General features: G+C 40.2%; 1 protein-coding gene across 2 annotated transcripts in view; it reads right to left on the minus strand.

Annotated features, from left to right (window-relative positions):
* Window positions 1-2,382: 2,382 nt before the first annotated feature.
* Window positions 2,383-21,510, minus strand: part of CATSPERB (cation channel sperm associated auxiliary subunit beta) — a 114,191-nt gene continuing 95,063 nt past the window's right edge. Inside the window, exons 21-27 of one of the 2 annotated variants that reach the window (XM_042944103.1) lie at window positions 21,274-21,471; window positions 20,337-20,447; window positions 16,444-16,554; window positions 14,690-14,825; window positions 13,067-13,167; window positions 12,309-12,383; window positions 2,383-2,791 (exon numbers count right to left, since the gene is read on the minus strand). In XM_042944103.1, the coding sequence (XP_042800037.1) occupies window positions 2,588-2,791; window positions 12,309-12,383; window positions 13,067-13,167; window positions 14,690-14,825; window positions 16,444-16,554; window positions 20,337-20,447; window positions 21,274-21,471 (936 nt within the window). In that variant the 3' untranslated portion in view covers window positions 2,383-2,587. The remainder of the gene's footprint in view (window positions 2,792-12,308; window positions 12,384-13,066; window positions 13,168-14,689; window positions 14,826-16,443; window positions 16,555-20,336; window positions 20,448-21,273; window positions 21,472-21,510) is intronic. The other variant, XM_042944104.1, reaches the window with a different exon arrangement.

A 21,510-nucleotide genomic window follows, 5' to 3' on the forward strand; every position in this document is an offset into this window, starting at 1 on the left:
TTTGGGCTCTGACAATCAAGTGGTCTCTCCAGCTAGTGTAGAAATGCTTCCAGCAGTGAACACGATATTGATTCCACTGACTTGGAAACCAAGACTGCCATGTAGCATTTTTTGGTTCCTAGTATATTAGGAAAACAGGCAGAGGGAGAATAATTGATCTTACTGAGGAAAAGTAGAGATGCTGTAACACAATGAGGACCAACATTAACCTGGGTGGATCCTGGGCCACAAAGGTTTATTACCAAAAATACCCAAGGATAATGACCAACGGAAAGTAACAGACACCCGATAACCAAAGGGTAGGTTTACCAAAGGCTCAGACCCTCTGGAAATAAAGATAGTTCCTTCTCTTGGGCAAAGGATCCTAGTCAGCTGAGCTGCTGAGGTTCAAAGGCAAGGAAGCACATGGAATGTAGAGTGGAGAGGAATCTAATATCAGCTTTAGTATGTGTTACAGAAACAAGGGTCATAAACTCTATTCACATTTCTTGTTTTCTGTGAAAGCATTGTAATTATCACCATTTCCCCCCCTTTCAAGAAGAAACTAAGAGAAATTGATAGCAGATAGACTTTGAATTGTCTTTTTTGGGGGAAGAGGTGAATGAATTTGTGGGTGCATGTACAATAGTTGGATTATCTTAGCAGGAGCATCTTTGAATGTACAGGAAGACACACGTGTGCATCTATAGACCATAGTATAGAATCTTAGGTTAAATAACTTACCAATGGCCATATGGCTAGTAAGTGATGGAGGGAGATAAAACCCAGGCCATACGATGTTAATATCAGTGGCAACTGAGTGTGGGTTATATGGGAACCCTCCATACTATCTTCACAACTTTCCTATAAATCTAAAAGTATTCTAAAATTTGTAAACATTTATTAAAAGAAAAAAAAACCAGGCTGTTAGACTCTGGAACTTACACTTTTAACCACGGTGCCATGTTTTATCTCTAGACCTTTGGCCCAATGGATGCTCTGAAGAGTTGAAAAACTCTTGTTTCCTAGGTCCCCAGAACGTTCTCATTCTTGCCCATGACAAGAATCGATTGTCCACATTTTGCTTGGATTATCTTTCTATAGTATTCTTCCAATAAATTTCCCTTTTTATTACAATTAGACACGATCACTCTCTATTATGCACCACCAAACAGCAACAGCTAACAATTATAGTATTCATGGAGCCAGGCGCTGTTCTAAGTACTTTACATGCAACTATTCATTCGGCCCTCACAATAACCTGCCTATTAATTATCTACTATCAGGTATTAAGACTACTTCCTTTTTACAGGTGAAGAAACTCAGACACAAGGAAGTAACTTGCCCAGGTCACAAATCCAGGAAGTGGCAATCCTGGATGCCTGGCTCCTGAGTCTGATCCTTGGAGCCACTTTGCTCACTGCCACCTCAAGAGACCTTTCCCGATATACAGGCACGGCCACAGTTTATAGCTCTCAGAGCTGGGCTCTCCTGAACCAGATGTTTACCTTTTCCTTACGTTGTCAGAGCAGTGTGCTGCCTCTCCTGAGCTTTTCCAAGAGAGTGTAGCCTGATCTCAGAATGTATTGGCCATCTTCTGACTATTTGGGAGCAGGTGCTCTGAGAGAGCACGCAGAGGTACATCTCTTGGATATCTGCACGTGGTTTTGTAAACCAATACCTTGCACACACAGTGTTCTTCCAACACCCCCATAATGAGGGTCGCATCTCCCTCTTTTTAGGTACTACCGTCTGGTTTTGAAGTTGCTTCAAATGGCTTCATCTTTAATTCCTAGGAGGTTCTGACAGTACACCTGCGGATGGGTCTCCTCCGCACCTGCCTTTCCCTGGCAGGACTGCGTTCTGCTTATACTCTTTTGTGAACAGAGCAAGGCACAGGCATTCTGATTCCACAGAATGGGCTCCGGTCAATAAAAGCTAAAACATACGGAAAACTCATCCCACACAGAGATGGTTGTCATTTTACAGTTTTCTAAAAACCTCAAGGAAAATCTTCTATGTAGGGGTTAACATAAGAAATTTGGGGGGGCACCTGGGTGGCTCAATCGGTTGAGTGTCCGACTTTGGCTCAGGTCATGATCTCATGGTCTGTGAGTTCGAGCCCCGCGTCAGGCTCTGTGCTGACAGATCAGAGCCTGGAGCCTACTTCGGATTCTGTGTTTCCCTCTCTTTCTGCCCCTACCCCACTAGTGCTCTGTCTGTCTCTGTCTCTTAAAAAATGAATAAATGCTAAAAAATAAAAAAAGAACCTTTCTGTATATGTAGGGGCACCTGGCTGGCTCAGGCAGAAGAGCATGTGACTCTTGATCTTGGGGTTGTGAGCTTGAGCCTTACATTGGGTGTAAGGATTAAATTAAATAAATAAATAAATAAATAAATAAATAAGTAATTTTTCATGTATTTAAAATAGGAACACAGAATGGTAAACACACTGACAAATAGCAATTTGAGTTATAATGAGTTGAATGGTAATAGCATTTTATCTCATTTTTATATTCACATTTAAACATATTGTTCTAGGAATTGTCTAATAAAAACAGGAAATAAAGAGAGAATTGTGATTATTGTTTGTTCACTATTCAGATTTTCATCTATAAGGCAGCTGATTGATGCTGAGATTTGATAAGTTCACTTTGTTTGTTGTCATAAAGTTTTGGAACATATCACCTGGGTGGATGTTACGTATTTGAAGCATAAATGTTATAAAAATCAATGCCCCCAGCACTACAGCTGTGGCCACAGCAATAAGTGTGTGTCCCGGAAATGGCAATGGTACTTCATCAACATAAATCTGCAATGGAAAAAGCAAAGTCCGTTAGCTTTCTGAATCTAGTCATTCGAAACACTGAACTTCATATGATTTCCCCAACAGCAGAGGTATTATTAACCAATTTAGCAAGCTTCTGCTCAGCTACATGCAGATATTTGGCATCCACAAAGCCCAGAGACAGTCACTTGACAATCTGGCAAGAAATGATTTGCACACAATACAGGATAAGAATTTTATTTACCATCCTATACCTTTATCATTGGTCTTTAATGGCAGCGGTAGGCAGGATACGGCGGGGAAAAGTTCTGTGTTCAGTTATAGAGGAATGGACAGCGTGCTTTGGGAAAACAGGTAGGGAATGACTAACTGCCTAGGGTGACTAGGGATGGAGCTTCCTGAGCTGGATCTTGAAGAATAATTGGGTCCACAGAAGAGGAGAAGAAGAATGGGCATTCCCAGGAGGGGGAATCAGTATGTGCTCTTTCAAGCCATCATCTCTTTAGAAAATCCTCTAGGTGTTAACATAGGGAAATTTCTGTATATTCAAAATGCTTCCTACACCTGAATGGATAACTAATAAAAATAAGTTCCTAGAAGAGAGACAGGATTGTTAACAGAGAGACACAGAGGCATCTTCTCTGGGACTTGAGTCAAGAATGGGCACCATTTATGTTAAATGTAGAAGTGGGGACAGAGAGTGAGGTGGTTTGAGCCCGGTGACTTGTTTTGTCTGTGAGGCAGGAAGCAAGATCATATTTTGAGGTAAAGAAGGGATGAGTGGAAGTAAGACAGTGGCAAATGTGGGAAAATGCCAAGGATAAGAAAAAGGATCAATACGCTGTTTTAGGATATAGCTCAAATTAAAGTTACTACCACCATCCCTCCTAGTGACCTAAGGAGGTATGCCTTTCCTTAGAAACAGCCCTCGTATGCCGTCAATTCTTTTACAATTTCTCTCAGCTTCACTTATTCCATTCCTTTTTTTTTTTTTAATGTTTTATTTATTTTTGAGACAGGGAGAGACAGAGCATGAACAGGGGAGGGTCAGAGAGAGGGAGACACAGAATCTGAAACAGGCTTCAGGCTCTGAGCTGTCAGCACAGAGCCCGACATGGGGCTCGAACTCACAGACCTCGAGATCATGACCTGAGCCGAAGTCGGCTGCCTAACAGACTGAGCCACCCAGGCGCCCTTCTTATTTATTTATTTATTTTCCACTTATTCCATTCCATTTTCGAGCCTGCTATTGTGAGCTCTATCGACTCACCTTGTACAAACCAACCACTTAGCCTCCTTTCCACCCTGTCAATCCAGGTTGACATGATAACATCGCCAGATTCATCTTGGTAGGACACCAATCTGTCCATAAAACACTTATTTTTTTTAAGTGAAGTTGCTTTATTTGCAACCAAAAGAATTTTGACCATAGGGAACTGTTACTGGAAGTGGGATGTTGTAAGCTGCAGAATTTAAAAGGTGGACCCGGCTGAGTGGTGTGGAGAGCAGCGAGAAACCATTCTTTCCCATCCGGGCAGATACTTATCCTTGCAATAATGGATCAGCTGGCCAAACCATCTCCTGTTGTACTTTAGAGCCAATGGTATGTGTTCAGTTGGTACTGGAATTATTGGGAATTTGGTAGAAAATGTTAGATGCTGAATGGATATTCTACTTGTGGTCTTCCAAACGGTACTGTAAGAAAACAAAAATCTTCCTTTTAGGGGCGCCTGGGTGGCTCAGTCGGTTGAGCGTCCGACTTCAGCTCAGGTCATGATCTCGCGGTTGACGAGTTTGAGCCCCACGTTGGGCTCTGTGCTGATGGCCCGGAGCCTGGAGCCTGCCTCGGATTCTGTGTCTCCCTCTCTCTCTGCCCCTCCCCTGCTCATGCTCTGTCTCTCTCTGTCTCAAAAATAAATAAACATTAAAAAAAATTAAAAACCAAAATCTTCCTTTTAAGCTGGACCATCAGAAGAGTTTGGATAATTAGCTTTGTTAAGAAAGATCTAATCTGGGGTGCCTGCGTGCCTCGGTTGGGCGTCTGACTCTTGATTTTGGTTCAGATTGTCATGTCATGGTTCATGGGATAGAGCCCTGGGTTGGGCTCTGTGCTGACAGCATGGAGCCTGCTTGGGATTCTCCCTCTCCCTCTCTCTCTCTCTGCTGCTACACAGCTCATGGTCTCGTGTGCTTTCTCTCTCATGGAATAAACTTAGAAAAAAAAGAACCCTCAATTTTCCATTCAAAAAAAAAAAGAGAGATCTAATATGTTTGTGGCCAACGAGAGAGACAGTTTATACGCTACCTGTAATTGCAAAAGTGAATTTTCTTTTCTATGCAGAAGTTGGAGCCAGAGGATACAAGTTACTATAATCATAGTCCGTTTGGGGTTTGTTTCCATCTTTCTGTTCTGCTTCCTCGGTGTTGGGTATCTCCCCTCTCAGTCCCCACAGCCCTCATGGGTGACAGCAGCAGCTCCTGGGGCTACAAGTTTTTTGTTCAATATCATCAAGAAAGAGCAAATACATGTCCCAGCGCTTGGAACAAAAATCCTGTGATTCACTCTGACTGGGCTGCTGTAAACCTTGATTCACTCTGACTCTGACTGAGCTCCTATAGACCTCGTGTCCATCCCCAAACACCTTTCTTCGAAAATGTTTAATATCTTCTTATTGCTAATAGGAATGTTCTAAAGCTCTCTTTATGACATTTGAGATCTCCCACAATTTGACCCTAACCTACCCATGTTCTTATACATAACCTTGAGGTCCATCCAAATGTCTATAAGCTACTCAAGAGGTAAGTTTTATACGTTCCCTTATCTGTCTTTGAGGCTGCTGTTCCCTCTACCCAGAATCCCTTCCTTACCCATTTTTACCTAAAATAAAATTTGAGTCACCTCGCCAGACACTATAAAAGTTTCACTTGTTCAGTTAAGCCATCCACTATTTTTTGAGACTAGGCACCTGTATCACCTCTGAATTCTGTATTCTCCAGCAAAACCGCCTCCTCTAAAGTTCTTGAAAACAGTTTTTCCTCAAATGTTTCCCTTCCAATCTTCTTTGACTATCCAAATATTCCACACCATGTCTCAAAAAAGGTTAAGCCCCAGAATCATAAAGGAGTATATTCTGGACACAATGTCTCTTTACTGCCAAAATACTTCAATTTGCATTTCTTAAACACAAAGAATTCACTTAAATGGCCACATTGTAATTACCGAAATCAAGGAATTAACACTGAGACAATGCTGTTATCTAATCTACAGATGTTCAGATTTTTTCAGTTCTCCCAATAATGTCCTTTATGGTGCACAAAAATCCGTTGCTTCGGGATATTTGAAAAGCAGGTTTCAACAGTCCCAAGAAATTTTACGCTCTTTTTTTCTATTTCTTAATGATTCTCTTTCTTTATTTTATTTTGAGAGGGAGAGGGAGAAAGTGAGAGAGAACACAAGCAGGGGAGGGGCAGAGGGAAAGAGAGAGAATCCTAAGCAGGCTCTACACTCACGACAGAGCCTGATACAGGGCTCAATGCCACAACCCTACGATCATGACCTGAGCCCAAATCAAGAATCGGACACTTAAGCAACAGAGCCACCAAGGTGCCCTGATTCTTTTTATCAACTATGCAATCATTTCCTCTGATTCTTAAAAAAAAATTTTTTTTAATGTTTATTTTTTGAGTGAGAAAGAGAGAGAGACAGAGTGTGAGTGGGGGAGAGGCAGAGAGAGAGGGAGACAGAATCTGAAGCAGGCTCCAGGCTCCAAGCTGTCAGCACAGAGCCCAATGTGGGGCTCGAACCCACAAACCGTGAGATCGTGACCTGAGCTGAAGTTGGACGCTTAACTGAGACACCCAGGCACCCCCCTCTTTTCTTTCATTCATTTTTTTTTGGTCCCTCTTTCATTCCTGAAGCTTTGTTTCCTTCTGTTGACATTTCTTTCCAGCCTGAAGAACTTCTTTATACATTTTTTTTTTTTTTAAGAGAGTTTCTGCTGACAGTGGCTTATCCTAATTTTCCTTCATCTGGGAATGCTTTTGTATTTCTTTCATTCCTGAAGGACTAGATATAGAATTCTGGATTGGCCCCCCTTGCTTCCCAAACTACCCCTGTCCCCCGTACGTTAAAGATGTTGGACAACTTTCTTCTAGCTTCTAAGGTTTCCAAGAAAAAAATCAGCAGTAATTCAAATTATTGTCCACTTACATGTTTTCTGTTTGTTTGTTTGTTTTTTTGGTTGCTTTCAAGATTTTTTTTCTTTGTCTTTGATTTTTAGTAGTTTGATTATGATGTGTTTAGACAGGATCTCTTTTGGTCTGGATTCATTAAGCTTCTTGAATATATAAATTTATGTCTCCACCAAATTTGGGACATTTTCAGACTTTATTTCTCTTCATTCTCCTCCTCCTCCTCCTCCTCCCTCCTCCCTCCTCCCCTCCCCCCGCTTCTCCTCTTTCTTCTTTTCCTGCATCAATCCCTTTTTCCCATCCTTCACTGACTCTGGTGACATAAAGGTCACACCTTTTGATGTCATCACATAGGTTCCCGAGGCCATTCTTTTTTTTTTTTTTTTTTTTTAAAGACACATTTATTCAGCATCATGATCAGACTGTTACATTTAGCAATCAACAGCATGGGTGCAAAAAAAAAAATCGACATAAAAACCCTTTGTTGGGATGCTTTACACTTTCCACAGAACCGAAAATAAAAGAACCTGTGATATAATTAATCACAAACACAGGCCTCAAGTTTTTGGCCCATACACATGAGTATGGTCTAAAACAGGTCTTCTCTGTAGCAGCTAGGCCCTGCCATACTGTGCGTGGCTGAGCGCACAAATCTGTCAACACCTAAGTTGTCATCCCACCAAAACCACCTCCACGACCGCCACCAAAGTTTCTGGAACCACTTGGATCTCTTTGGCCGGATGAAGCGCTTGCTGTCTGTTGCTCAGATAGGGCTCTCCTTACTTCGCACTCACAACATGGTATTTTTGAATGACGATCTGGTCTACAGAGTCATGGTCATCAAACGGGACAAAAGGAAAGCCTCTCTTTTTGCCACTGCCTCGGTCCGTCATGATTTCAATCACTTCCATTTCCCCATACTGTTCGAAGGAATCTCTTAGATGATGTTCTTCAGTGTCTTCTTCAAGGCCACTGACACAAATCTTTTTGACAGGTAAGTGGGCACCAGGTCTTTGAGAATCTTCCCTGGAGACCGCCCTCTTGGTTCCACAACACTTCCGTCCGTCTTGTGCGGCCCTGCATTCATGGCTGCATCCACGACTTCCACAGTGGCTCACGTGACAAACCCAAAGCCTCTGGAGCACCTGGTGTTGGGAGCTCTCATCCCTACAGAGTCTGTGAGCGTTCCCCATTGCTCAAAATGGCTCTTCAGACTCTCATCGGTTGTTTCAAAGCTCCGATGAAAAGCTTCCACAGCTGCTCAGGCTTTTTGGGAGACTCTGACTTAGACATGATGGCGGTGGGAGGGAGACTTTCACGATGCTTCCTCAGTGGCGTTCATGGGCAGAAAGGAGGCCATTCTTTGTGAGGTCTTTTTTCTTCAGGGTGGATTTCTACTGATTTATTTTCAAATTCACTGATTTTTTTTTCTCTGCCATATTTGTTCTGCTACTGAGTCTATCAAGTGATTTTCAAGTTTTAAGTACTGTATTTTTCAGTTCTAAAATTTCCATGTGGTTCTTTTTTACAGCTTCCATTTCTCTACTGAGAATTTCTTCCATTCCCTTTTCAGCCATTTCAAGTGTTTACCTTTACCCCATGGGAGCTGGTTATCATGGCTGGTTTAAAACATCTGTCTGGGGGCACCTGGGTAGCTCAGTCAGTTAAACATCTGACTCTTGGTGTTGGCTCAGATCGTGATCTCACAGTTCATGGGTTTGAGCCCCACGCCAGGCTCTATGCTGACAGCATGGAGATTGCTTTGGATTCTCCCTCTCCCTCTCTCTCTGCCCCTCCCTCCCTCCCTCTCTCTCTCAAAAATAAATAAATAAATTTAAAAAAATAATAACGTGTATTTTATTTTGCTGTCCAGTGCTGATTGTCTTTTGAGGATTATATTTTCTTAGTTATTGGCATAGTGAGTAATTTTAGATTTTATCCTGGACATTTAAGATATTTATGTTGTGGGAGACAACTGGGTGGCTTGGCCGCTTAAGCAGCTGACTTCAGCTCAGGTCATGGTCTTGTGGTTTGTGGGTTTGAGCCCCGCGTCGGGCTCTGTGCTAACAGCTCAGAGCCTGGAGCCTACTTCAGATTCTGTGTTTTTCTCTCTTTCTGCCCCTCCCCTGTTTGTGCTCTGTCTGTCTGTCTGTCTCTCTCTCAAAATAAATATTAAAAACATATAGTTATGTTGTGAGACTCTGAGTCCTGTTAAAAATTCTTTGGAAAGTGTTTTTTTAAGTTCATTTATTTATTTCGAGAGACAGAGACAGCGTGAACAGGGGAGGGGCAGAGAAAGAGGGAGAGAGAGAATCTTAAGCAGCCTCTGCACTGTCAACGGAGTCTGATGCGGGGCTTGAACTCACAAGTGAGATCATGACCTGAGCCAAAATCAAGAGTCAGCCGCTTAACCAACTGAGCCACCCAGGTGCCCCTGTTGGGTGTTTTGTTTGTTTTAGTATTTGGACACACGTCGAGTTCAGACCCCAGGTTCTGCTTTACTTTCTGTGGTGGCTCCATTGTCAGTTTAGTTCTCAAAACCTTTGCTACGCTAGCATGTGTTCCTGGTTTCTATGTTGCTCAGGGGTTACTCTAGAACTTAGGTGGTGTGTATATTGCATTTTTATTTTGAAGCCTTTGCTATGCTTCTATTTTTTTTTGTTTTGAATTACTGTATTTTTGCCAATTTTATTTTATTTGAGTTCTTAAGGTTTTATTTAAATTATAGTCAGTTAACATACATCTGCAGCAGTGTGGACTCATTACTGGGGCTAGCCTTAGGGCAGGGTCAGGATAGAAAAAGGAGAGGGAAAACTATAGAAAGCTTATGAAGGTAATTGAAGACGATATAAAGAAATGGAAAGACATTCCCTGCTCATGGATTGGAAGAATAAATATTGTCAAAATGTCAATACTACCCAAAGCTATCTACACATTCAATGCAATCCCAATCAAAATTGCACCAGCATTCTTCTCGAAACTAGAACAAGCAACCCTAAAATTCATATGGAACCACAACAGGCCCCGAATAGCCAAAGTAATTTTGAAGAAGAAGACCAAAGCAGGAGGCATCACAATCCCAGACTTTAGCCTCTACTACAAAGCTGTCATCATCAAGACAGCATGGTATTGGCACAAAAACAGACACATAGACCAATGGAATAGAATAGAAACCCCAGAACTAGACCCACAAACGTATGGCCAACTCATCTTTGACAAAGCAGGAAAGAACATCCAATGGAAAAAAGACAGTCTCTTTAACAAATGGTGCTGGGAGAACTGGACAGCAACATGCAGAAGATTGAAACTAGACCACTTTCTCACACCATTCACAAAAATAAACTCAAAATGGATAAAGGACCTGAATGTGAGACAGGAAACCATCAAAACCCTAGAGGAGAAAGCAGGAAAAGACCTCTCTGACCTCAGCCGTAGCAATCTCTTACTCGACACATCCCCAAAGGCAAGAAATTAAAAGCAAAAATGAATTACTGGGACCTTATGAAGATAAAAAGCTTCTGCACAGCAAAGGAAACAACCAACAAAACTAAAAGGCAACCAACGGAATGGGAAAAGATATTCGCAAATGACATATCAGACAAAGGGCTAGCATCCAAAATCTATAAAGAGCTCACCAAACTCCACACCCGAAAAACAAATAACCCAGTGAAGAAATGGGCAGAAAACATGAACAGACACTTCTCTAAAGAAGACATCCGGATGGCCAACAGGCACATGAAAAGATGCTCAACGTCACTCCTTATCAGGGAAATACAAATCAAAACCACACTCAGATACCACCTCACGCCAGTCAGAGTGGCCAAAATGAACAAATCAGGAGACTATAGATGCTGGAGAGGATGTGGAGAAACGGGAACCCTCTTGCACTGTTGGTGGGAATGCAAACTGATGCAGCCATTCTGGAAGACAGTGTGGAGCTTCCTCAAAAATTTAAAAATAGATCTACCCTATGACCCAGCAATAGCACTGCTAGGAATTTACCCAAGGGATACAGGAGTACTGATGCATAGGGGCACTTGCACCCCAATGTTTATAGCAGCACTCTCAACAATAGCCAAATGATGGAAAGAGCCTAAATGTCCATCGACTGATGAATGGATAAAGAAATTGTGGTTTATATACACAATGGAGTACTACATGGCAATGAGAAAGAACAAAATATGGCCCTTTGTAGCAACGTGGATGAAACTGGAGAGTATGATGCTAAATGAAATAAGCCATTAGGGGCGCCTGGGTGGCTCAGTCGGTTAAGCGTCCGACTTCAGCTCAGGTCACGATCTCGCGGTCCGTGAGTTCGAGCCCCGCGTTGGGCTCTGGGCTGATGGCTCGGAGCCTGGAGCCTGCTTCTGATTCTGTGTCTCCCTCTCTCTCTGCCCCTCCCCTGTTCATGCTCTGTCTCTCTCTGTCTCAAAAATAAATAAAACGTTAAAAAGAAAATTAAAAAAAATAATAAAAAATAAATAAATGAAATAAGCCATACAGAGAAAGACAGATACCATATGTTTTCACTCTTATGTGGATCCTGAGAAACTTAACAGAAACCCATGGGGGAGGGGAAGGAAAAAAAAAAAAAGAGGTTAGAGTGGGAGAGAGCCAAAGCATAAGAGACTCTTAAAAACTGAGAACAAATTGAGGGTTGATGGGGGGTGGGAGGGAGGGGAGGGTGGGTGATGGGTATTGAGGAAGGCACCTTTTGGGATGAGCACTGGGTGTTGTATGGAAACCAATTTGACAATAAATTTCATATATTGAAAAAAAAAAGGAGAGGGGTGGGGAAAGAGAGAGAGAGAGAGAGATTTTATTTTTGATAATGTGGTATCACTATTCGATAATGAATGAGTCATTAATCAATTAATTCAAATTCTCATTCCCTGCCTCCTAAGGGGCACTGATTTGGGTTCCAAATACTTCTGGATCCTGACAGCTTTAGGCCATTAAGACTATCATCACAACAATGATAATCAAAGGGAAGATCATAATGGAAACTTGAGTGTTATAGACCTGTGTTCCTCTGGGGAGATGCCGTGAGAGGAAGTGCGGTAAAAGTCTGAAAACTGAGTTAAATATGGAAGATGGAGAGAGAATAAAAACAAATACAAGCACTTATTAAAATTTTCCCAGCATTGCTGGGTCCTATACCTGTCACGCACTCTGCCTTCACCATTACTGACAATGTCATCCCCATTCTTCAGGATCTCTGGTCTCCAAGCCTTGTGTATCACACAAATTATGCTGTTTGTTTTGTTTCTCTTTAGTGTCTCTTGCACTGACATTTGTCATGTTACTTCCCCAGCCATCATCCCATCAGTACCTTGTGCATTTACTATACCTGAAATTCTTCAACTAAGTTGCAAAAAGTGACGCCCGGAACAACAGACACTCTGAAGTGAAAAAGTTCAGAGCCCTGTGGAAAAAACACACCTGGTCATTAGCAGCATGGACACGTATATTCCTTCAAGCTAAAATACACACCGTGGCCACTTTCCCTACAGATGATGCATAGAAAAATCCGATCCCCTTCCTAAGGCTCTTGCACATCTACTTCATGTATCAAAATTAGAACGGAGGGAGAAGGACAAATAGGTGATACTTCTTTTTAGAATGAAGAAACAGAGACACAAAACCTAACATGGACTTGATGAGCAATTTGGGTTAATCATCATATTCATGGTTTTGATACGTTCACTAATTGTTACTGACTTTTATAATTACCTAGATTATATCAATTTCATGTGTTCTTATGGGCGGCTATGAAGACGTACCTGTATACATCCAAAAGTACACACAAGAAAACTCATTTACCTCCTAAATTTTGGAAATAACGTTTCTGCTCTACCTTGAAAAATAACCTATTAGTTTTGCCTATCAGCTCAAAAACTAGTAAAGTGTTCAATTTTACTTTCAGATACCTTTTGAAATACCAATGTCAAGAGAAATGGAGGAAAAATAAACACTTTTCCATGTATCTTAAAGATACGGTTTCTGCTACTGATGGACAGCTATACTTTAAAACGTAAACCAATCTTAGTTTAGACACATGTTCTTTGTGAACTCAAAACAGGAAAAACAAAAATGCTGTCAACTCACCTTTATACTTAAGTTGAGGCCTAAAGGATTATACACTGGAGCATCAAGACGTGGTTCTAAGTAATCTTTCAATTTTTTTACATTCTCTGGTACACTGTGTTCTAAAAGTACATGAGGTATATTTTAAGCACATTATGCTGTTTTCACATTTTGCATAAAATTTACTACATACATCAAGGTACAATGAAGGAATTTACTCTGTAACATGGCTAAGTTATCCCAGACTTTCAGTTCTGTTTGACTTTATAGAAAATGTACTTAGGGAAATGAGGCCAACAATGCATCTTCTCAAGGACATTGTCAAGAAGGACAAGCCCTTTGACCACTTCATTCAGGCTGCCCTTTTCTTCCAACCCCATGCTTATGACAAGTTCTAACCTGTACATACTTTATATCTTTGGCAATGAGATAATGCAACCTTAGTGGTTGGTAAATGATTTTCGATAAGGTGGCAGAAAACTTTCACAATAGGATCACTTAAATCTTTTCTAAAAGAAACGATCAGGTGTTCTTGCTTTTCTTGTAATTCTTTCTAAAACCAGATATATGGTGTGGGGATTAGAAATTGCAGTGGTATAATGGTACATGGGATCTAAGGGAGGAGAAAGCTTTGATAGCAGCATTTGCCAATTTCCATGGTATAAATAGCCTCACCATGGCTAATCTCTCTACTAATGGCTTAACAACCAGTACACAAAACGCTTGAATATTTAACAATTGATACTCAAAAGCTGGCAACATTAGGCTCCGGCATACCACAGAAAATGGGGATGTTAGTAAAGTGAAATAGTAGTTTTCTTTGCTAGATTTTTCATTTCAAGAATGCATATACTGGGCAGAGTAAGACTCACAGAACACCCAGTGTCTGGATATTTGGTAACATTAATAACTGATCAAAATTTCATTTAATTCTATCTATCAATCTATTTGTCTGTCTACTTACTGATCGAGTGGGAGATTGCCTTAAAGTATTTATAAACAAAATGTGCAGGAAAAAGTTGTATATTCGAGGTAACATTGAATTGTGGTAAATTTAATTTTAATTTAATTTTATTTTTTTACAATTTTACTTTCAAGTAATCTCTACACCCAACATGGGGCTCAAACTTACAACCCTGGGATCAAGAGTTGCGTGCCCTACTGACTAAGCCAGCCAGGTGCCCCTGATTTTTCTTGTTTAAAAAAATTTCTGCATCTCTTAAATTATTTTACCATAGAATTTTGAAAAAACTTTGCTCATATTAGAGAGTAGATTCTATAGGCTATCTGGCCACACCTTTTAGAACCTTCTCTGTAACACGAAACCATTCGAAAGAGACACTAGACCAACGTGTAGCACAAATTCAATCAATCGTTTTTGCTACTCATCTACAAAATGGCTTTCAAATGTTTTACAGTTCAAATTCTTCAAAAAATGCTGTTATGCCACGAAATCCAGGGCACCGAAAGTAATAATGAAATATGTGGGAGACAAGGAGGACAGTAAACCGCAAGTTGCCAACGGACTCAAATTCTTTTCCAAAGAACTATTGGTTGTTGTAAACTGGTTTTATAAGCCGCTTACCTAGGTAATAACAACATTACTTATAAGACAAAATAATTATAGAAGAAAGCAAATCCTACTTAGGTTCCAATTTTCCCTCCTGTTCACTTCAGTCACGGTAACCAGATACGGCATTTCCACTGGGATATGTCCATCCTCACTGTAAATTTCCAAAGAAATTGGATATTGTGTAACTGGAAACTTAAAACGAGGAACCTAAAATGCAAATTCCGAGAATGAACGTCAATTTGGACAATTCAGAACTAATTTCATTTCCTGGTAAAGAGTGAATAGATACATTCTCCAAGAGCTTGGCCATTCTTTTTTTTTTCTTTTTTTTTTTTTTTCAACTTTTTTTTTTTTTTTATATTTATTTTTGGGACAGAGAGAGACAGAGCATGAACGGGGGAGGGGCAGAGAGAGAGGGAGACACAGAATCGGAAACAGGCTCCAGGCTCCGAGCCATCAGCCCAGAGCCTGACGCGGGGCTCGAACTCACGGACCGCGAGATCGTGACCTGGCTGAAGTCGGACGCTTAACCGACTGCGCCACCCAGGCGCCCCGAGCTTGGCCATTCTAAGGGACATGTGCCTCTCAGGGTTTCTGCTTTCTCAGGGCATGAAAAACACGGTGTCTTACAGCAGAATTAACGTGAACTCCAAAAGTAATACACAAACATTGTGCTAACAAAATTCATGACTTTCTATTGGTCTTTTTCAGAAATTTTCTATGATGGTATTCAAACCTTTTTGGCTAACCCGCATCTCAAACGGCACTGCATGAAGTGGCTCTTGGCCACCTCTCTCACACCTCTCTCCCAGCCGGCCATGATCTTTCAACCACACTCTTTAAGCTCAGGCTCTGGAGTCAGAGCTGAAATCTAACTCTTTCATGTATTAGCAAGGTGATCTTTGGCAAATTATCTGGCTTGTCGGTGCCTTGAATTGGAGACGAATCACGAAGAATGCGTAGAGCAGCGTTTGGCAGTCAGCAAATGTTCAAGAGATACATTGTAATTCAGTGAGGGGAGATACATTGTAATTCAGTGAGGGGAGAGTTGCAGGGGTATATATGACACTCCTCTCAATTCACTGAAGGCTAACTCTATGCCCAACATGGTATTCAGTGATTTTATCTTTATATAAAAGATTTTATAAAAATCAAATCACTTAATATAATGCTATAGATAGATAGATAGATAGATAGAAGACAGAGATGGAGAGTCTATAATGCTATTATATAGTCTTACAAGGCCTTGAAATAGATCTACTTGAAAGCTATACTAAGTGGACATTTAACTCACCTATTGCAAACATCAATATCCATTTGATACACTCTTGGATGTCTTAAGGCTAACAGAATAAAACATTTGACACAGAACCCCTTCTCTTAACCAATATACTATACTGTCTTCTATTTTGGTGGCTGCTACCAGACCGAACTCCTTGATTACAAGGACTTGATCTCCCATATTCCCAGCACTGACACCCATATACACATTTTTTTGTGTGTGAATCAACGTTCATCATAATCTAGTGTAGTGTAGGACAGGTCACAAATTGTTTTCATAGAGATACGTGCCTGTGTGCGTATCTTCATAAGAATCTTGTGAAATGGACGGGGTAGGGTGGGTATTCTTCTATTTTATAGAGTGGTTAATTAACTGGCTTAGGCACATTTAAATCCAGATCTTTCTAGCTCTGTGTCCTATTTAATTCTGTGTCATAATGAGACATTTCTTTGTCTTAACACTCATGTTTAATCAAACTGCATATTTCAAAATCTTTATTGATATGAAGGTATTTTGTCTTCGGGTAATTAAACATTATCTTACCTTTTCTCTGCAGTCTGAGAAAGCAACAGCATGTGAAAATTTCTGATCATTTGTGCAATTACACTCTTCCCGAGTAGACGCATTAGCACACTGTTTGAATTTACCAGATTTCTGCAAATAGAATACAGGTTGACTTGCTTTTTTTATGGCAGGCTTTCTGCCAACTGAGTAAATGTTCAATAAATATTTGTTCCCTGAATGCATAAAATCCCTGAGAAGTTAATAGGGCAAAAATATCCATTAATAATGAAGTAAAAGTTGATTCTCTCCACCTTTCTTCAATTCTCTTTTTTATTCACCTCCACTCTAATCTTTACTACTTCCTTCTATCTGCTTACTTTGAGTAATACTATATTATTTTAATTACTTTTTACATAGAGGAAGACAAATCCATTCATTTTCTGTTCTTCAGATTATTTATTATTATTATTTTATTTTTAATGTTTATTTTGGAGAGAGAGAAAGAGAGGGAGAGAGAGAGAGCAAGCATGAGTGAGGAAGGGGCAAAGAGAGAGGGAGACACAGAATCCAAAGCAGGGTCCAGGCTCTGAGCTGACAGCACAGAGCCCGACGCGGGGCTTGAACCCGCGAATGACAAGATCATGACCAGAGCTGCAGTTGGACATTTACCCGACTGAGCCACCCAGGAGCCCCTTCAGATTATTTATTAATACAAATTTTCTTTTCACTATGAACTTTAGAATAAGCCCACCGTGTTCCCTCAAACATACCCTGGTGGGTTTGATTGTATTTGCACTGAATGCAGTGCAATTACCCTGGAGAGAACTGAGCTTTTAATGGTGAACCTTCCCATCAAGAACATGAGACTTCTCTCAATTTATTAGGTGTTTTTTATGTGCTTCACCTAAATCATACAATGTTTTTCATACCTGCCTTACACATAATTTTAGATTAAATTCTACATCTTTTATTGTATGCAGATGAAGTGTGGGTTGTTTTTCATTATTACTTCCAATTAATTAGTACAGATATATAGGAACATTACTGATTTTTCTTTGTGATCTGATATCCATTGGACTACATTAGTGATAATTATTATTCATTTTAATAGTTCGTCAGTGGTTTCTTCCATATTTCTAAGTAAGTAATTATATGTGGAAATGGTGAGTTTTGTCTCTTTACAATATTTACACTTTATTTATTTTTTGTTGTGTTGGCTTAGGTTGACCCTACAGAACAAAATAAAATAGAAGCATTGAAGCATTCATGCTTTAATATTGAATTTTAATATTTTTGCTAAGGACTTCTCACCGATTTTATTGCATTGGGTGGTATCACTTCTATTTCTGGTTTACATAAACTTATTCAGAAATGAATGTTACATTGTATCAAATATGTTTTATGGCTTCTGTTGAGATTAGTTTTACTTCGATCCATTTATACAGTAAGTTATTTTAATGTTTTCCTACGCTCAAACTTGCTCACACTGGAGAAACTCTACAGTCTCCTGATACACTACGGTGTTAGTGTATTCCTGCATTTGACTTGCTGGTAATATTTTACTTAGGATTTTTCACAAGTCACACTAGACAGATTTAGGGGTGAGTGAATTAAAGATATATGTGTGTCTGCACATACTATTTTCTTTTTGCATTTTTTTGCATTTCTTTAATTTGAATTACAGTTATAGAATGCGGACCATATTAAGCCTTTTTGGAATTCATTAAGACTTTATCACAAAATAAGCCATCACTTTGTATGAATGTTCCATGCAGACTGAACGGAATGTGTATTCTCTGTTTTACACAGACACGCTCACTGCGCTCCATGCCTCCCGGTTCTCCTGACTCATGGAGCTCTTTGCCATGACTGCCCTTGTGACAACACCTCTTCTCCTGGGATGCTCTCTGTCTCTCCCTTACCCTCTTCTACACCCTGCCTTGCTCTTCCTTTGTTGGCTTACCCCTACTCCTCTTTCAGTCTGACTCCCTTGGACTAGATTATATGCCCCTGATCCACAGTCATCTTGTGTGTTTTGTGTCTATTTCTACTACTTGGCTGTCTTAAATTTAAGGGAAGTAAGGATTAATTAGGAGAGGTTTTTTTAATGCAAATTTCAGGACTGCACCCACAGTTTCTGATTCAGTAGCTGCGAGGGACAATTGAGAAAGCTGCACTGCAGAAATATGCCTAGATAATTCTGCTTCGGGTTATGCACGGCCATACATACAGAAACAGTATTTAATTTGTACAACTTTTTTGTTTAACTCCTATCCTCCCCCATTACAGGAAAGATGTATAAAGGTATCTGTTTATCTTGTTTGTTGCTGTATCCTCAGAGAACATCTGTTTGTACAGTAGCTGATAGCACTAGAAATGTTGAAATTAACATGTGTCGACTGCATAAAAAGTACACTAAAAAATTACTGACTTAGCTGTAAATTAGATACATTTACTATTCAACTCCCAAGAGAATCTTGAAAATCCAAACAAATTAAGGATTTCCATGTAAGTGTAGTAAAATCATATTTCAGTAGTGGAAGCTTGGTTCTAGTGACACAACAGGGTTTATCTTTGGGGAAAAAAAAGGGGAATCAAAGCAGAACTCAGTTGTCTAGAATGGAGCTTCTTACACCCAAATGCAAGATTCAACCAAAAGTCAACCTCCCCCTGTATTATGTGTGTAATAATATTTGCACAAATGTGTATTATTAGTTTGTCCAACAGTCTTAAAGCACTCTTTACGTCTGGCACTGTTCTGGGTACTAAAGAGGCAGCAGAGGAGAAGATTTCAAATCAACAGCAACAACCCTGACTTATCCAGCTTATCTTTTTATGAATCATGATAACTAAAACAAATGAGCAAAATCCGTAAAATTATAATAAGTGCAATGAAGAGCAATAAGGGAGAGAAGGGGGACAAGGAGTGGGTAACAACGGAAGTGGAGTTTCCAATTCTAAATAGAGTGGTCAAGGCAGGCCTCACAATGATGGTGGCATTGAAGCAAAGACCTGAGGACAGTGACAGAGTGTGCCGTGTGCTCTCTGGCAGAAGAGCATTCCAGACAGGATTTTTTTCAGCTGCAAAGGCCCTGAGTTGGAAATATGTCTGGCATATCTGAAGAACCACGTGGAGGCCAGTGTGGCTAGAGCAGATTAACCCTGGGGGAAATCAGGTCAGACGCAATGCCAAGGCCAAATCATGAAGGACCTGATAGACCGCTGTGAGAATTTGGCTTTTACTCCCAATGACATGGGGTGACAAGAGAGAGTTCTGAACAAGAGAAAGAACCATTTTATGTCTTTGTGTACGTGTGCGTGCACATACACAGTGCATGCGGATATGGAATGGATGTGGATGTCTGTGCACGTCTACAGGCAGGTAGGTGCGTTGCCCATCACGTACTCTTCCTCGGAACCTATTGGTTTCTCTCTGTTCTTCCCACCGTGTTCAGTCCACACTCCAGAGAGTGTGGTTGTTCTCTAGGAAGAACCTTGGCAGCACTTTAAATGTGCCTGTGTTGGATCAAACAGTCTTCTTTCCTCAAGGACAACCCTTCACTTCACTAAGCTGGACATGAAATGGGCCTGGGGCTCCTTTCCTTTGAGAAAAGATACTCTTCACACCACGTATCCCCTTGGAAATCCAGATGGGAACCAGGGAACAGTCAGGAGAAAGGGGTCCACTTAGACATCTTGGCTCCAAAACCACTTCTAGAAATAGCAGTGAGAGGAGACGGGGCTAAAGGAGGAGGAAGAGGAAGAGGGCAGGAGTCGTAGTAATAATAACAGTGTTGACACATCAGGGCAGGTAGAACATTGTTTAGAATACACCTTCTCATTTAATCCCTGCAGCTAGGGCCATCTGTAATTTCGCTGAATGAGTTCTTGAATTCAAATAAGTACTGGTTTAAATGTGAAAAATTATTTACCTTTGACTTAGGAAATAGATTTCTCGGTATGGGTTTGCTAGGGTCTGCATGGTAAAAATTATCTGTGAGGGGAATGGCAATCCCCATATTAGATGGAGGCCGGTAGTTGACCTGTAAGTGACCAAGCAAAGAAAACAGGTAATTCATTGTTATTTACTAAGTCTTTAACTTAAAAACCTTGCTTTTCCATAAAAACATTCAAAGCAATTTTTTTTTTTTTTAATTTTTAGTTCCAGGTATTAGAGTCCATTTCTACTTCCCCTGCACTCCTTACACCTTATTCTTCTGGAATTTCGACAACCTCAACCCATGGTAATAGAACTGTTTGCAACTTGTAAATAAGCAAAAAAAATGTTAGTAGATAAAATAGCCACCATGAAGCAAATGCAATAAAGTTTCAACACTTTATAAAAAGTCTTAGTGATGTCTTTAGTAAATAAACCTGCAAGTTTGGTTATTTGCTTTTTTGTCACAGAGAAAATTAAAAGTAATAGTTAGCAAAGAATAATAATTATATATATATATTATATATATATAATATATATATATATTTTTTTAAGGTGTCACAGATACTGACAAGGCACAAATTAAAACTGTAACTACATCACAATGGAACCAGTAAACTATCAGCCCGGGACAGGTCAACATAATGACAAATCACTGTATATTACAAAATCCCCGAGATTATGCCACCGTAATATAGCATAAAGTGATTTTTAAAATGGTGGCACTGAGTTACCAAGAAAAATCATTATTTCAGGAAGTTCTTATATTTTAGAAATAAATAATAATCACATCCTCAAAATGACAAGAAGTTTGAAAAATAACCAGTGTTTTGAGTATCTTAGGAAAGAAACGTTCAGACACGATGGCCAGCCATTCACACAAAAGTAGTAGGTCATGGGCACCCTTACGACAATGTGCTTGGGTTTCTTACCGGCAAAGTTTTGATCATATTGAACCCCTGACTGTCTTTGTGAATGCCACTAGTCCAGTCTTCCAGTGGGATAGGTTTACTCGGAATATGATGCATGGATTTGAGATAACTACAGCTGTTTTTCAATGTTGGCACGACCGTTGTGACAAAGCACTCAGTAGATGCTCCCCAGACAACTAGTGCCAATGAGGTTGAACCCTGGAAATATCCAAGTAAATGAAGATCACTTAAAGTAAC

This window comes from Panthera leo, chromosome B3, assembly GCF_018350215.1.
Source record: "Panthera leo isolate Ple1 chromosome B3, P.leo_Ple1_pat1.1, whole genome shotgun sequence".
NCBI classification, from domain to species: domain Eukaryota; kingdom Metazoa; phylum Chordata; class Mammalia; order Carnivora; family Felidae; genus Panthera; species Panthera leo.